Genomic DNA, 16,797 nt, shown 5'->3' on the forward strand with positions numbered 1-16,797 from the left:
AGGGCTTCAAGGGCCAGATAAAGGCAAGCAAATGGCCACATCTGGCTCCCAGACTGCAGTTTGGAGACCACTACGCTAGTGGAAAAGCTCTCTACTTTCAGGCCTGCAGTGAGATAACATTCCCTTGGGATAGCTATACATTGAAATAACCTAATCCTAACAGACACTACAACCCGCCCCTGCTTAGGATAGCATGCATAGGGAATATAATTTACTAAATGAAAAAAAAATGTTTGTGCAATTCTCTGTAAACCCTGTTTATTTTCCTTACCTGTATTGTATAAATAACATACTTTTAACATTACCTACTCGTCTCAGATTTTCAGGTATCCTTGAAATTATAATTTTCTTGTTAATTTTTTTTTTTTTTTTGGTCCAGTATGTCCTTTATATTTATGTCCTTGTAGCTGTATGGGTGTTTTTTTAAATTTATTAACTTTTTGGGGTTTTTTTTGTTGAAATATATGATTGCATGCTTTCGGGTGACCTCTAGATGGCAATGTGGAGTAAACAAAATCATTGTTTAGTTCCTTTTAGGTGTTTGGGCAAAGGAGTTGAATGCAAGAGAAGACTATGTAAAACGCAGCGTGCATGGTAAACTGGCAAGTGCCACACAGAAGCAAACAGAATCGTATTTGAAACCACTTTTTAGAAAATTGCGCAAAAAGGTGAGGAATGTTAATACAATCTTGGAGTACCTCTGCACATTAATGCCCTTTTATGATTTACTCTATTAATATTACACTTTTTTTTGTAATGTTGCCCAGTATATCACAGAAGGACTTGACAGTTTTGATTGCGATGATACCATTCTCCTTCTTGATCACTGTTTATAGCCCATTTGGTATAAAGTTCCTGCAGCTTACAAAGTGACATGCTTTTCTTGGTAACCCGTCTGTCATCAGTCCTTTTAGTAGAATGAGCAGGCCAAACCTTTTCTAGTATCTTGCTTTTGACTGGAACTTCAGAACCATAAACATAATATGAGATGTCTTGTTATTGTCTTGTTGTTAAGAGAGAAGATATGAAAAGATTTTTAGGCTCCATGCACACTGGCGCTCATAAATGGCCATTTTTTGGAGTTGCGGCATTTTTTTTTTTTTTTTTTAAAAGCCCATAAACTCCACTCTTTAATAAGGGGCCCCCCAGATCCCGGCCCCCCACCCTGTGTGAATGAGTATGGGGTACATTGTACCCCTACCCATTCACTTTGAAAAGTGTCAAAAATAAAATGCACTAAACAGGTTTTTAAAGTAATTTATTAGGCAGCACCGGGGGTCTCTCCCGACTGCGGGGGTTTCTTCCTTCTATTCCGCGCTCTCCGGCCTCTTTTCCGTGCTCTCCGGTTCTTCTGCCAGGCTCCTCCGCTATCTTCTGCTCTTTTGTCCGCTCTTTTGCTAGCGGTGGCCCGGTCTTCTCCTTCGCCTTCTTCCCTCTTCTCTTCCGATGTTGTCAAGATGCTCTCTGCCAAAGTAACGCCCCATGCCAATATAAGTCGTTGCACACCCGGCATTACATCGGGAGAGAGCGTCGTGTCAACATTGGAAGAAGAGAAGAGGGAAGACGGTGATGGAGAAAATCAGGCCACCACTAGCAAAAGAGCAGTCGGTAGTAGAGGAGCCTGGCAGTAGAACCGGAGAGCGCAGAGAAGCAAGAGACCCCTGGAGCTGCCTAATAAATGACTTTAAAAACCTGTCTAGTGTGTTTGTTTTATTTTTGACACTTTTAAAGGTGAATAGGTAGGGGTACAATGTACCTCATACTCATTCACATAGGGTGGGGGGGCTGGGATCTGGGGACCCCCTTATTAAAGGGGCTCCCAGATTCCGATAAGCCCCCCGCCCACGGACCCCGACAACCAATGGCCAGGGTTGTCAGGAAGAGGCCCTTGTCCTCCTCAACATGGAGACAAGGTGCTTTGGGATGGGGGGGGTGTCGCAGGGCATGTTGAGGGCACAGTTCGGGGGGGCACTCGCTCGTCCCCACCCCCTTTCCTGACCGTCCGTGCTCGGATAAGGGCCTCTTGTGGATTTTTGGGGGGACCCCACGCCACCTTTTCGACAAAGAGGGTTTCCCTTAAAATCCATACCAGACCGAAGGGTCTGGTATCGTCTGGGGGGGGGGGGGTGTAACCCCACGCCAATTTTTTTTTTTTTTTTTTTTTTTTTTTTTTTTTGACGGGGGTTCCCCTTTATCCTCGGCACACAAGTCTAATCATGATGATCCGACTTCTGGTGCGACTTCTATTCAAATCAGTGGGCTCCCATAGGGAACCATTGATTTTGAATACAGGCAGAGAAACGCTACTAAACGCTGATAAAATCACATTCAGCCAGTGTTTTCTGCCAGCAATCTGCATCCAGAAAAAGCTTTTTTTGAGCTCCAGTGTGCATGGAGCCTTAAAGCAGAATTATATGCATGTGGATTCCACAGAGCTCATGCTATAATGTGTAAATATGCTCAGCATATTTATTTGCACATTATGGCACACTTGCCTACCCAAGTGGCCCCCTCCAGCATTCTAATATCTTCTCTTCTCTTCATTCCTCCATTGCTGCTGCGGACATCTGCTGGGTCCAGCATTTTCTGCCGTTTCATTAGCCACCCAGGGATGGGCACAAGAGTTACTTGATCTCAGCACCCACGGTATGCTGAGTTTTGTGATTGGGAAACTTCTCTCTTTTCAACAGTCAGCTGTGGAAAGCAGATTGTACTGAAAGCCAATCAGGGGTCAGATTTTAGCTTTGTCGGTCTTCTTCCAAAGCCTCCCATTCACTGATCCAAACCTTTATGCAGGGGGTAACTCATTTGCTTCCCCCTATTAGGTCACCTATGTGTCCTTGGGACTTGAACTTGGTGCTGTCTGTGTTACAGAAATAACCATTTGAGCATATCAAGGAAATTCCATTAGACTTGCTGTCACGCAAGCTAGACTTCCTGATGGCCATCACCTCGGCTAGAAGGGTGTTGGAGTTGGCCTCAACTGTTACATCTACTTTTAGATTCTTGTCTCAACTGTTTGATCTATTTTTAGATTGTAGACCTATTTTTAGCTCTTTGATCTATTTTTAGATCATGGTCTCAACTGTTGGATCTATTTTTAGATCATGGTCTCAACTGTTGGATCTATTTTTAGATCATGGTCTCAACTGTTGGATCTATTTTTAGATCATGGTCTCAACTGTTGGATCTATTTTTAGATCATGGTCTCAACTGTTTCATCTACCTTTTTAGATCCCGGTCTCAAATGTTTTTAGATCCTGGACCTTTATTTTAGATCCTAAAATCCTTAAAATAGAAATGAAAAGCAAAACATTTGTGTATAGATATAAAACATAAATATACCCCCCCCTTTTTTTTTTTTTAATAAGTGATCACATTCCCTCTGTTCACAGCAGCATTGGAGCTGGGGGGAGGAGAAGCAGCAGAACACTGATCTTTCCAGTAAAAGGCTGTGCAGGAGGGGTTTGTCAAGTCTGATCATTGGAGGACAGCAGGCTGAGTTCCCAGCACAGCTAGAGAACTGACCATGGTGTGTTATCTTGCTTAGTGTGGTCAAATTTTAATAGAAAAGCAGAAGGGCTGTTAAGAACATCAGGGATTTCAGTCAAAAGAAGCAATACAAGATAGCAGGATACTTTCTCATACAAGTACATCAGGTACAGCAGGCACATATCAAAAAATTTAGGGTTTACATATTCTTTAAAACTAAATTCAACATCTTGCATGCAAAACTGTTATCAGAATACAATTATGGAGATTATTGCATGCCTCTCTATGCCATGTATTATATCTGAGTACCTTTTTTATTTTTATTTTTTGTGTGTGCAATTGTCATGGTCTTGATGTTTTTCTAGTTGATCAGAACCCTTGATATTTCGTACAACGTTTTGTAAGTTATTATCTTAGGTTGTAGATGTCAGTCATTTCTCTGTAATGGACACTATGGGGGTTATTTACTCAAGGCAAAATCCACTTTGCATTATAAGTGCACTTGGAAGTGCAGTCACTGTAAATCTGAGGGGGAAATGCAAGGAAAATAAACAGCATTTTAGCTTGCACATGATTGGATGATAAAATCAGCAGAGCTTCCCCCTCATTTCAGATCTACCCCTCAGATTTATAGCGACTGCACTTCCAAGTGCACTTGCAGTGCAAAGTGGATTTTCCTTTCCTAAATAACCCCCCTATGTCCGTTTCTTCCTAATTTCTGTATGCAAGGGTTTGAATTCATAAAAGATTAAAAACCTAAAATCAGTTAGGAGGGGGCGTGGTCGGAAATGGATGGGAGTGAGTGTGAGTGAGGAGTGAGAGCATGGCGCGGCTCTCCCTCTTGCCATCCTGCCTATGCTGAGACCCCCGCTCTGACTCTCCACTCCCCGGGCTTGTTTGCTGCCTAAGAGCCCCCCCCCGTATATGCGGGTCTATGGTCTATGGTCCCTATGCCCAGGCTCATAGTGTCTATCTGAGCCGTTGCGGTCTGCTGTTTCTGGGTTTTGGATGTCCGCGGCTGGAGCAGGGGCTGAGATTCTCGCTGGGGATCTCGCGAGATCTCGGCGCCTAGGTTCCTGTGATATTGCAGCCTTCTTCCCTCCGCTCCGTTTGAGCTTGGCGCGCGGATACGTCTGGCGCTCTAGGCTCTGGGCGGCGGGTTCGCTGGCGTGCGGGCCCTGTGTGCAGACCCCCCTCTCCCTCGCTCTCCCCCGCCCTCCCCTTTTCGTTTTGCTGCGCTCTGCCTCCCCCCGGTTTACCTGTTAGCAGGATAGATGAGATAAAAGGCAACATATTGAAGTTCTGACAGTGCTGCCTGATAAAGGGTGCGGAGAAGGGAGAGGAAGACCTGATTGCCCTGCAGACCCCCATCCTATGGACTCATGGATTCTCATGTGGTAACGGATTAGCAAATGAGATAAGTACTCCCTTTTTCTTCCCTTTTTTTTTTTTATTTTTTATTTTTTTTTTTTGGCTCCATTTATCAATATAGTGAACTACTGTGATCAATTGACTGGAATTACCCTAGCCTGAATATGTGCAGATATAAACAAATATAAAACAATAGTGAATACTTGGCTGAAGGGTCATTGCGGAGGCTGGAGGTCTGATGTTAATTAGTATTGTCCCCTCTGATAGATGAGCAGGTGTCACCTACAAAAGGAGAGACGCCACACTATTGCTGTCCCCCTCTTTTTTTTTTTTTTGTGGAATTAAGCGTGCTGTACTAGCGCTACTCCTGCCTGATGAACTGATAGGTGGAAATTGATTACATATAAAACAGGCTTCTACGTGGTCATCCAATTTAAATATGTCGAGAAAAAGATCCCCTGGGGAGCAAATACCCTCAGAGGGTCAACAAATTACCCGAGCCGCTAAGGACAAAACTAACCAGATGGCTTCAGCGTCGGCAGCGGCAAAATTGGAGCGTTATGCCCACTCGGGCCCAGCCTCTCCTAGCAATCTAAGCTCTCAGCAGGCAAATCCACATAATAAAGACACTAAAAACTCTTCCACAGATAGGAGTCAAGGCCAGTCTCTGGTCAACTCCACATTATCAGCTGCTAAGGTGGGGGGCAATAAGGGAGGGGGGGGAGGTAAATCAGCAACAATAACAACGAACCCGGAAGTAACACTAGGCAGCTCCCACTTACCGATGCCGGGCAACCTGGATGAGGAGCCTACATTAAGAGACATTTTGAATGCAATTAAGGAATGTAAAGATTCAATATCCAGTTTTGATGAACAGCTGAGATATATAAAGGAGGAACTATTGTCTATAAGGCAGGAACTGAATAGGACTATACTGAGAACTACCGAGCTTGAGGAACGCACGGGCGCGATTGAGGACGAGTTGAGACCTGCAATGCTGGAAATTGACTCACTTAAAAAGATAGTTACTACACAAGCGGATAAACTCGATGAGATGGAGAACAGGAATCGAAGAAACAACATCAGGGTGCTAGGTCTCCCTGAGCACTCCGAGGGGACTAATTTGATAGGTTTTCTTGAGGGGTGGTTCCGAGAACTTTTTGGGGCTGCAATATTTACCCCGATATTTGCAATAGAATGGGCTTACCGTACCCCGGTAAAAGCTCGTTATGTGGGGGAGCGTCCTAGGCCTATAATGCTTAAGATCCTTAATTACCAGGATAAGGTGTCCCTACTGCGGGAGGCCAGAGCGAGGGGAGATATTAGGTTCAAAGGAGCTAGGGTCTCTTTGTATCCTGATTTCTCTCCCGACCTCCAGAAAAGAAGAGCCGAATTTATACCAGTCAAACGAGAAATGGTTAAATATAAGCTAGAGTATGCGCTCCTCTATCCAGCTCGTTTAAGGGCGATTGCATTGGGAAAAACTTTTTTTTTCAACGCGCCAGAGGAAGCATTCCAATGGCTAGATGAAATTAAAAAGGACCTATAAATATACAATATAGGGCAGTAAGGTGGATTTCAAGGGATTTGGGGGTATATATTCTATGGGGGGGGGTGGGTAGGAATTGCGGGTTAGTTGGGTGTAAATTTTTATATTTTGTAATGTGCACAGTATAGGTGGGGGGTAGGGGTTGAGCAGCAAGGATGTGTGAAGGACAAGGAGGTATGTGTAGTGAGTGGTGGGAGTATTGTAAGAAGGCCACAAGTGTACCCCTAGGGGGTAGCCCTATGGGGCGGGGAGGTTGGTAAGGGGGGGGGGGTGGGAGAGTTGGGATGGGAAGGTGGGGTAAGGGAATAACAATAAAAATAATACAAGGATACACAAATTTGGAGATGCACTACTTAGAAGGGGATGGGAGAAAATATTATGCACTATATAGGGCACACATAGGTAAAATTAAAGGAAAAAAAAGGGGGAAGGCTTCTTCTGGTATTATTATACTTATGCACTTTTTTTATTTTTTACTTTTTTTTTTCTCTCACCTTTTTTTTTTTTACTGTTTTTTTTCAAAACTGCCAAATGTATAAGTTGTTAAGTAGTGATGCAGGTGAAAAGAATTAGGATAGTATCGTGGAATGTGCGGGGCCTGGGAGATCCGACCAAAAGAAAAGTGGTATTGTCAGCTCTAGAGGGTAAAGGACCCGGATTATTATGTCTCCAGGAGACTCATCTGATGGATGATACGATTCGGTGTCTACAAGGTCGGAAATTTCAGACCCAGTTTCATTCTGTGTTCTCAACCTATGCAAGAGGGGTTAGCATCCTCGTTGATAGGGCGGTTCGGTTCGTTTGCTATAATGGCTGTATAGATGCAGAGGGTAGGTACATTTTTTTACATTGTCAAATTGAAAATAACCCCTACGTGATAGCCAACATCTATGTCCCTCCTCCATTTAAATTGGAGATTTTATATGAGTTATTATCCTTTGTAATAGATAAACCTGATATTCCAGTGATAGCAGTAGGGGACTTTAACGAAGTTTTGGATAAATCCCTGGACAGGTTCCCAACTGTAAATGCATCAACGGTGAAAGATGCAACGAGGTTAGCTCGTTTCCTACATGAAGCTGGCCTATGCGATGCATGGCGCACTCGGTACCCGGGAGAGCGACAATACTCTTGTTACTCAGCAACTTTCTCTACATTATCAAGACTCGACATGGCTCTGGTGAATAGTAGCGCGGTGTTACGAGTGGATGAGGTAGAATATGGCCCGAGAGGAGTCTCGGACCATTCCCCTCTAACAGTGACACTCTCTGTAGGTAGGAAACAATATTCTGGCCAATGGAAAATGGACCCCGTATGGTTGGAACTAATGAAGGATACGGATTGGGTAACAACCGGGATAAAGGAGTTTATAAATGTCAATATGGACACAGCACCAATGGGGGTCGTCTGGGACTCTTTAAAGGCCTTTTTAAGAGGTCTTTTTATTCAACAAATTGCTAGAAATAGGGCCGGGATGAAAAAACAGGAAGAGGAAGCCATTAAGGCGGTATTAGAGACAGAAAGACAATATATTATAAACCCAAATCCTATTACACAGAAGGCCTGGCTCGATAAACAGCAAGAATTCAAGATAATCACCAGGTACAAAATGGACAACAGACGTATATTGCAGAAACAAGCAAACTTTGGGGAGGGAGAGAGAGTGGGACGTATGCTGTCCCTGCTGGTTAAAGTAAATACGGCCCCTTCAGCGATATTATCAATTAGGACCCTAGAGGGAGGGACTACTTCTGAACCATCCATTATTAATAACATATTTTATCAATACTATAGTTCATTATATAAATCTCAAGGAGGGAGCGAAGGGGGAGCTACGGCTGCCTTTCTGGGGAATCTGAATATACCAATAGTAACGGCAGAAGATTTAGCAGTATTGTAGGCCCCAATTACTATCGAGGAACTCCAAAGAGCGGTAGCAGAGATGCCTAACTTAAAAGCACCAGGACCCGATGGATTACCAATCGAGGTCTATAAGAGATATGGGGAGGTCCTGCTGCCACAATTATTGGAGACACTGAGGCAGTCCTTGGAGTGTGGAGCCTTGCCTTCCTCGATGCTGGAAGCCACTATAGTGGTTATCCCTAAAGAGGATAAGGACCCTATGGACCCGGCCTCATATCGCCCGATCTCGCTTTTGGGATCAGATGTAAAAATCTTAGCAAAGGTGCTTGCAACACGCCTAAAAAGAATTGTCCATAAGCTCATTCACCCTGATCAGTCGGGTTTTATCCCGAATAGATCTACTAGTATTAATATCCGTAGATTGTTTTTGAATGCCCAGATCCCGGTAGATAATGGAAGCTCCAGAGTAGTTTTGACTCTGGATGCAGCCAAAGCATTCGATATCCTCGAATGGGTATACCTATTCAAAGTGCTTATTAGATTTGGGTTCGGACCAAATTTTCTTAAATGGATAAAACTGCTTTATACAGACCCAAGAGCGAAAATTAAAATCAATAATGTGCTCTCTGAGACGTTTTTGCTGGAACGAGGCACGAGGCAGGGGTGCCCCCTCTCACCCCTATTGTTTGTTCTGGCGGTGGAGCCACTGGCCATCGCCATTAGGGCTAGCCCTGATATACAGGGATTTAGGAGAGGACAGGTAGAGGAAAAAATGTCATTGTTTGCCGACGATATTTTGCTTTTTCTAGGGGATGCTCAAACCTCATTAAAAGTGGCAATGAAGATGATTAGAGAATTTGGTCTCATATCAGGATTAACCATTAACTGGGATAAATCCGCTTTGATGCCACTGGAACGGGGGTTTATTTGCGCTCCCCAGGATATTTTGAACTTGAAACAGGTCGAGAAGTTCAAATATCTAGGGGTGTGGTTTACTAGGGACGCAAATTCTTACCTGGAAGATAATTTATCCCCTCTCCTAGTGAAGTTAAAACAAAAGGCTGATATTTGGAGTCGTCTCCCCCTTTCGCTGGCAGGCCGCTGCAATCTGGTTAAGATGGTATGGCTTCCTCAAATCCTGTACTTCCTTCACAACTCGCCAGTATGGATTGGGGAAGGATGGTTTAAGAAAATAGAATCCTTATTCAGACTCCTTATATGGAAAAAGGGTCCACCGAGGATTAGCTTACGGACTTTGCAGCTGCCGCCGGAAGAGGGGGGGTTGGCGATTCCATACCCTAGACTCTACTACTTAGCGGCCCAGTTGCAGCATTTAGCTGGAGTAATAGCAATAAATGAAGCCAATCCCTGTCATAAGCTACTAATGCTAGGATGTCCACACAATACGCTCATGGAGGCGTTAGAGGCAAACTCGTTTAATATGCGCTGCCCAACAACTATTCAGGTTACTAAACTCTGGAAAACAGTCAAGGCTTTATTGGGATATCAGAAGGTATATCTGATATACCGTGGTGGCTCCCCTATGGGATAATAGGAATCTAGATGAGCTATTTAAAGTTGAAAGATGTAAGGAATGGGTAACTCAAGGGATACATAAGCTAGAGCAAATGGTGCAGGGTTCAACTATTAGGTCATTTATTGACTTAAGGTCTGAATTCTCTTTATCAAACCACTCATTCTATAAATATCTCCAGGTCAGACACGCAATTCAGGCCCAATTTAGATCACAGGAGATACAGCTGATACAGATCCCGGTGATATCCCAAATCATGTCTAGAGATACGTTAAAAGGCTTGATTTCATTTATATATACTAGGTTGGGCGATAAATTGTTAGATCGAAGTGGTATGACCAAAAGTAAAAGGAAATGGGAGAGGGATGTGGGACCAGTGTCTATACCCGATTGGGAGTGGATAATGGATCAGGGAACTAAGGTTTCTATCTCTCCGGCACAAAAAGCCTCCCAACTCTTCTTTTTTCACCGGGTATACCATACACCTAGGAAAATGTTTAAAATGGGATGGAGAGATAATGATCAGTGTCCTAGATGTGGCCAGGTTGGAGACTTCATCCATATGTTTTGGAGGTGCCCGAAGCTTTTTAGATATTGGACACAGGTAATGGAGCACATAAATGAAATCTTTAGCTTGACATTAGATGCGACAGTGAGGACTTGCTTGTTGGCTATACCGGAGGGATATAAAATCCCTAAAAACTTATTTACACCAGTTACTAGATGCCTTTTTCAGGCAAGGAGGCTGATTGCTCAAAATTGGCAGTCACACTCTAGTCCATCACCCGAAACATGGCTGACGAATATAGGGAAAATAACTAGCAATGAAAGGGTTTTCTATACTAAACAGGGAAATAGTAAGAAGTTTGAAAGGATATGGAGTTATGGTTTGATGAAATTGAGGATTCCCTTATAGGTAGTTGTGAAAAGATTGTGTGTCTCATAGTTTTTACACTCTTTTCTTCCCTTCTTTAGCTCTCCGTTTTGTTGTTTAGTGTGTTTTTTTTATATGCGATGAGGGGTGGGGGGGTTTGAGAGGAGGGGGGCGGGGGAGGGCGGAAGCGGGTAAAACACCTAGGTGTAGAACAAGATAAATGTCTATGGTGGCTAGACTAAGAAGAGCTGTAAGCGGGGGAGCCTTGATACTTTGGCTGCTCATTTATAACGTAACCTTATTTAAATAGAATGTATTTATATAAATAAGCCACAATGATGTGTAATGTGGGAGGAGATATAGATGAACTCAAAGGTGAACTGAGTCTCCCGAATAAACTCACTGAGGTGGCAAAAAAAACAAAACCTAAAATCCACCTTTTTAGTTCTATTTTTTTAGAGAAGCCTTTCCTGAGGAAGTATGGAGCTAGTTCTTGCTGACCATCCCCCCATCTAAAAATGCCATTTCAGTGGCGGACATGCAGATCCAATTAGTGATTTCTGACTTGAGCTTGTCTTCTGCTTGGCTGTTCCAGGTGAATGTGTCAGAAAATGATGACACCAAAGACTGCTGAGCATTTTCAGAAAGATGTCAGCAATGGCAGCCTCTGCGTTGCTGTTAGTAAAGAGTTTGTTTAGTCTAATCAAAAAGAAGACCAGAGGGTGATAGATGTGTTAGCTGGTTGTATGCTAACTTCTAATACAAATGTTTTAGTACTGACCACTTTTATCATTATGGAATGACACCATTTTACACCTACTTTTTCAGTTTTAAGCTTCCCCCGGTATCACTTGATGTTTATATTTCAGGTAATCTTCCTCTTTAACACAATCCGATTGAAGTAAAGCTTGAAGATCACAGAAAAGCACAGGGCCATGTGATACTTCAAGCTTTCCCACCTTTTTAAGGGTGGTTTACAAGGCACAATGCATTGTGCTGAGAGAAGATGAAACGAGGTGCTATGTAGACCACTTCACCTGTTCAAATATATTTTCCCATAGTATGTACTGTATTGTATGTTTGTTGCTTTTCTACATGTCAACTATTCAGATTAGTAATAACACTAATGATAAATGAATGTGCAGTATATACACCAGGGTTGCACTTTTTCCATATAGGTAGTGTTTGTGTTTTATTCAGCACCAGAGGGGTTAATCATATCTAACTGATGACTCAAATTCTATTTGGCTAGGGCTGTTTTCAGTTTTAGGATGTGCAATCCCAAAGCCACAGGAATGATATTCATTAAAAATAACCTGCTGCTCAGTGAAAGGGAATGAATCATTTGAAGGTGATTTCCACAGGAAACTTGTTTTTGGCAGCTAGCAGGTATTTTATCGGGAAACCGTTTTTGTGCAGGTAGAAGCATGTATCTAACGTGTCAGCAGCTTTGCACAGATTTCTACTTAAAACCTATTTGGAGCTGGGACTCAAACAGTGTTAATTGTCAGAACAAGGAGTAAAAAAAAAAATCTCAACCACTGCACACTTACAAGCCCAGAGTGTAATGTGCAATAACCGCCTCAGCCTAACTCCATCCAGGCGAGGCTCCCCTGCCCCCCCCCCCCCCGACATGTTTCACCCCACCCATGGAGCTTAGTCATGGAAGTTACTTCACCCTGTACCCTCAGGGGAAAACACCCAATGGGGGGCAGATGCCAGAGCGGAGACCCTAAAGTTGGCTTAGGTTCAAAGTGCTAACTGTGTTTATAATCTATTAGGTTTATACCTGCGTTACAACTTCAATAAAAGGCATCTAAATGCATTTGGTGCTCATCACTAGATCTCTCCGTTTTTTATTTGATAATAGCAGATGCCTCTAGTCAATTTTGTTCTATAAACATTAGGCCAGCAGTTTGCCATTTGTCCTATATCTCCTATAACAGCATAAATTGTTCACCTCTGCCATTCGTATAGATGGTCTTGAGTTACAGTGAAAAGATGGGACTTGCAGTTACAGGTAGCTGCCCAGCCCAAAATTGCCTATCATGGATTTGGACTGTTCCACTGGACAATGCATACTCCTACAATGAAACTATGTGAAGCTGTGTGTTGGCCTAAAAAAGTATTGCGAATGTCCAACTGCTAGTAAATGTCTATAGCACACTTAAAATGCTAATAAACAGAAACATCACGTGTTTCCTTATCAATAAATGGTGGAAGTTTTACCTCGGTTTGGTTTTATGACCACTGTACCTGAGACAGAAAATTATGGAAAATACAAAATGTTATTAACAGAAATAGAGGGAAAATCTTCCAATAGGGACCCTGTTCTGGAGACAACTGTCTAAAAGGAGAATCCCCCCCCCCCCCCTTTTTATATATATTTTTTCTTATTTTAATTTTCTTGTATCCCCAAGATAAGATCTAAAGGGACATCTTCCTAAAGGGACACTGATGGCAAAAAAGAAAACGTTTTGGCCTTTAAATTATTTTAATTATCACATCACATTTCAGATTGACTGGGGTCATCAAAAGTAGTCAGCACTCAACAGGCTCTTAAACAGAATATGAAGCTTTATTGATGCATAGGGTCAAAAACCATGGACACGTTACATGTTTCAGCCTACACGGCCTTAATATTGTCGGGATCCTTCCAGTGCCTGGAGCAGCTCTACTACATCAGCTAACCGCAGGCAATGGCTCCCTCTCAGCTGACTCTGGGTCACAGGAAAAGTAAGTGCGCTCCTATGACCAATAAAAGAAGTATGACCAAAAAAAAAAGCTTTAGCCATACTTATGTTTGAGGCTGGGTTCACATCTCCATGTGGAGCAGCTCACAGCAGGGATCCGGTGCCTCCCTATTTACCGTTTCCAAGTCCGATTTTATTTATTTTTTGTTTGGCTGAATTCGGACCTGAAACAGACCAAAAGACGCACAGGATTCCTGTGAAATTTGCTCCACAGCCATCCCAGAGCTGTGTGAACCAGCTCCATTGAGAGCCAGTCACAGGCTCCTAAAATGTGAATTGGATGTGGAGAAACCTGCATCCAATTTGCAATAGTGTGAACCCAGCCTAAAGAAGAATGAGATAATATTCTCTTCTCACCACCTGTCCCATGTGCAAAAATGATCTAATGAAACGAGGCCTGCAACTCTGGTTACCCATTTATTACCAGTGCTGTTTTCTGTGTTTCATAGGGCTTATCTCCACATGTGGGAATGGTGCTGTAGTGTTTGCTTGCTTAACCAAGGAACAGAACAGTTCAGGATAAAGGGGAAATTATCATTTACGTTCTGTATTAGAGTATTTCTATTACTTCATGACTACATTTTGTTTCCACTGTATAAACAAATGGGTAAAAAATAAAGATGAGCACCCCCCGACCACATCACTAAGCTGAAAACGTGGAAGATATTTATTTTTAATTGTATGTAATATAAAATTTCTGATCAATTTTTTATTTTATTTTTTTTAACGTAGAACCTTCCAGCAGATATAAAAGAATCAATGACCGATATAATAAAATACGTGTTACAAAGAGAATATGTAAAGGTAAGTGGTGTGCTTGGACTTCTTTGTCTATGTGGGTTAACAGCAACTTAGTAACATGGCAAACTATCAGCATTTCTCCTTACTTGAGCTGTTTTAGCAAAAGAGTGTATAGACATGATACAACCCCATTTACAAAACATTTAGGATACCGTAAAATTTACATAAAAACAATTCGTTGGTTTGCAAATCTCACAATCCTATATTTTATTCACAACAGAAAAACATATCAAATGTTTAAACTGAGAAAATGTACATTGTAGACCTAGTCTGTGAAATAACTTTTCCCATTGCTCTTCTTTAGACCACAGTTACAGTATCTCACAAAAGTGAGTACACCCCTCACATTTTTGTAAATATTTTATTATATCTTTTCATGTGACAACACTAAAGAAATGACACTCTGCTACAATGTAAAGTAGTGAGTGTAAAGCTTGTATAACAGTGTACATTTGCTGTCCCCTCAAAATAAACTCAATACACAGCCATTAATGTATAAACCGCTGTCAACAAAAGTTAGTACACCCCTAAGTGAAAATGTCCAAATTGGGCCCAAAGTGTCAATATTTTGTGTGGCCACCATTATTTTCCAGCACTTCCTTAACCTTCTTGGGCATGGAGTTCACCAGAGCTTCACAGGTTGTCACTGCTCCATGACAACATCAAGGAGCTGGTGGATGTTAGAGACTTTGCCCTCCTCCACCTTCCAATTGAGGTTCCCCTACAGATGCTCAATAGAGTTTAGGTTTGGAGACATGCTTGGCCAGTCCATCATCTCTTACCCTCCGCTTCTTTAGTGTTTAGGGTCATTAGCATGTTGGAATACTCTGCTTCAGTATGTCACAGTACATGTTGGCATTCATGGTTCCCTCAATGAACTGTAGTATCCCAGTGCCGGCAGCACTCGTGCAGCCTCAGACCATGACACTATCACCACCATGCTTTACTGTAGGCAAGACACACTTGTCTTTGCACTCCTCACCTGGTTACCGCCACACACAATTGATACCATTTGAACCAAATAAGTTTATCTTGGTCTCATTAGGCCACAGGTTATGGTTCCAGTAATCCATGTCCTTAGTCTGCTTGTCTTCAGCAAACTGCGGGCTTTGTTGTGCAACATCTTTAGAAGAGGCTTCCTTCTGGGGCGACAGCCATGCAGACCAATTTGATGCAGTGTGTGGCGCATGATCTAAGCACTGACAGGCTGCAGCAATGCTGGCAGCACTCATATTTCTATTTCCCAAAGACAACCTCTGGATATGACGCTGAGCATGTGCACTCAACTTCTTTGGTCAACCATGGCGAGGCCTGTTCTGAGTGGAACCTGTCCTATTAAACCGCTGTATGGTCTTGGCCACCATGCTGCAGCTCCATTTCAGGGTCTTGACAATCTTCTTAACGCTTAGCCCATCTTTATATAGAGCAACAATTCTTTTTTTTTTTTTCAGATCCTCAGAGAGTTCTTTGCCATGAGGTGCCATGTTCTTCCAGTGACCATTATGAGACAGTGAAAGTGATAACACCAAATTTAACACACCTGCCCCCCATTCACACCTGAGACCTTGTAACACTAACGAGCCACATGACACTGGGGAGGGAAAATGGCTAATTGGGGCCCAATTCGGACATTTTCACTTAGGGGTGTACTCACTTCTATTGCCAGCGGTTTAGACATTAATGGCTGTGTGAGTTATTTGGAGGGGACAGCAAATTGACACTGTTTTATACAAACAGTACACTCGCTGATTTACATTGTAGCAAAGTGTAATTTCTTCAGGGTTGTCACATGAAAAGATAATATATTTACAAAAATGTTAGGGGTGTACTCACTTTTGTGAGATACTGTATATTTGGTTGGCATTTGGAGCCTTCTTTTTTAATTGCTCTTTCGGGCAGGTGTACTATACTTTTAGTACAATGTAAAGGATAAACTGCAATAACACAATACCTGCAGTCATAGTGCGCTGCTGTGCTATAGCTCTTTGTGGTGAGCTCCAACTATATTTAGACATCACTGTTTTGAAACCTATAAATTGTATTTTCTTTGTGTTAAAGTGTATCAGTTTAAGCGTGTAGTAACTGTCTGGGGGGGGGGGGGGGGGGGGTGCCAAAAATGATTCATGGGAAGGTTCAGAACTGAGGAGCTCTGAAAGTTTGCATTTAGTTTAGTTCTCGTGTGTGTGTGTGTATATGTGTATGTGTGTATGTATGTATGTATGTATGTATGTATGTATGTATGTATGTATATATATTGTCCCTACCTTTGACCTTCCTGGCTAGTTATAGTTTATGATGATTTCATCCTTTGCTTAGATACTTAAATGTAGAGCAATCTGATGATTCCAGTTCTTTTGTTTGCTTAACCACAGGCAAATGATGCCTATCTTCAGATGGCTATTGGCAATGCCCCTTGGCCTATTGGTGTAACTATGGTTGGTATCCACGCTCGTACTGGACGTGAAAAGATTTTCTCCAAACATGTAGCCCACGTTTTGAACGATGAAACACAAAGGAAATACATTCAGGTAATGTATATCTGCATTCCCCTGCTATGCGA

General features: G+C 42.5%; 1 protein-coding gene across 2 annotated transcripts in view; it reads left to right on the forward strand.

Annotated features, from left to right (window-relative positions):
- The window catches only part of PRPF18 (pre-mRNA processing factor 18), a 79,305-nt gene that overhangs the window by 43,884 nt on the left and 18,624 nt on the right, over positions 1–16,797 (forward strand). For both annotated transcript variants that reach the window (XM_077473042.1, XM_077473043.1), the window contains 3 exons: positions 528–668; positions 14,169–14,240; positions 16,610–16,765. In XM_077473042.1, the coding sequence (XP_077329168.1) occupies positions 528–668; positions 14,169–14,240; positions 16,610–16,765 (369 nt within the window). The remainder of the gene's footprint in view (positions 1–527; positions 669–14,168; positions 14,241–16,609; positions 16,766–16,797) is intronic.

This window comes from Lithobates pipiens, unplaced genomic scaffold (genome assembly GCF_037356315.1).
Source record: "Lithobates pipiens isolate NorthernLeopardFrog02 unplaced genomic scaffold, aLitPip1_a1.2 Scaffold_8, whole genome shotgun sequence".
Taxonomy (NCBI): Eukaryota; Metazoa; Chordata; class Amphibia; order Anura; family Ranidae; genus Lithobates; species Lithobates pipiens.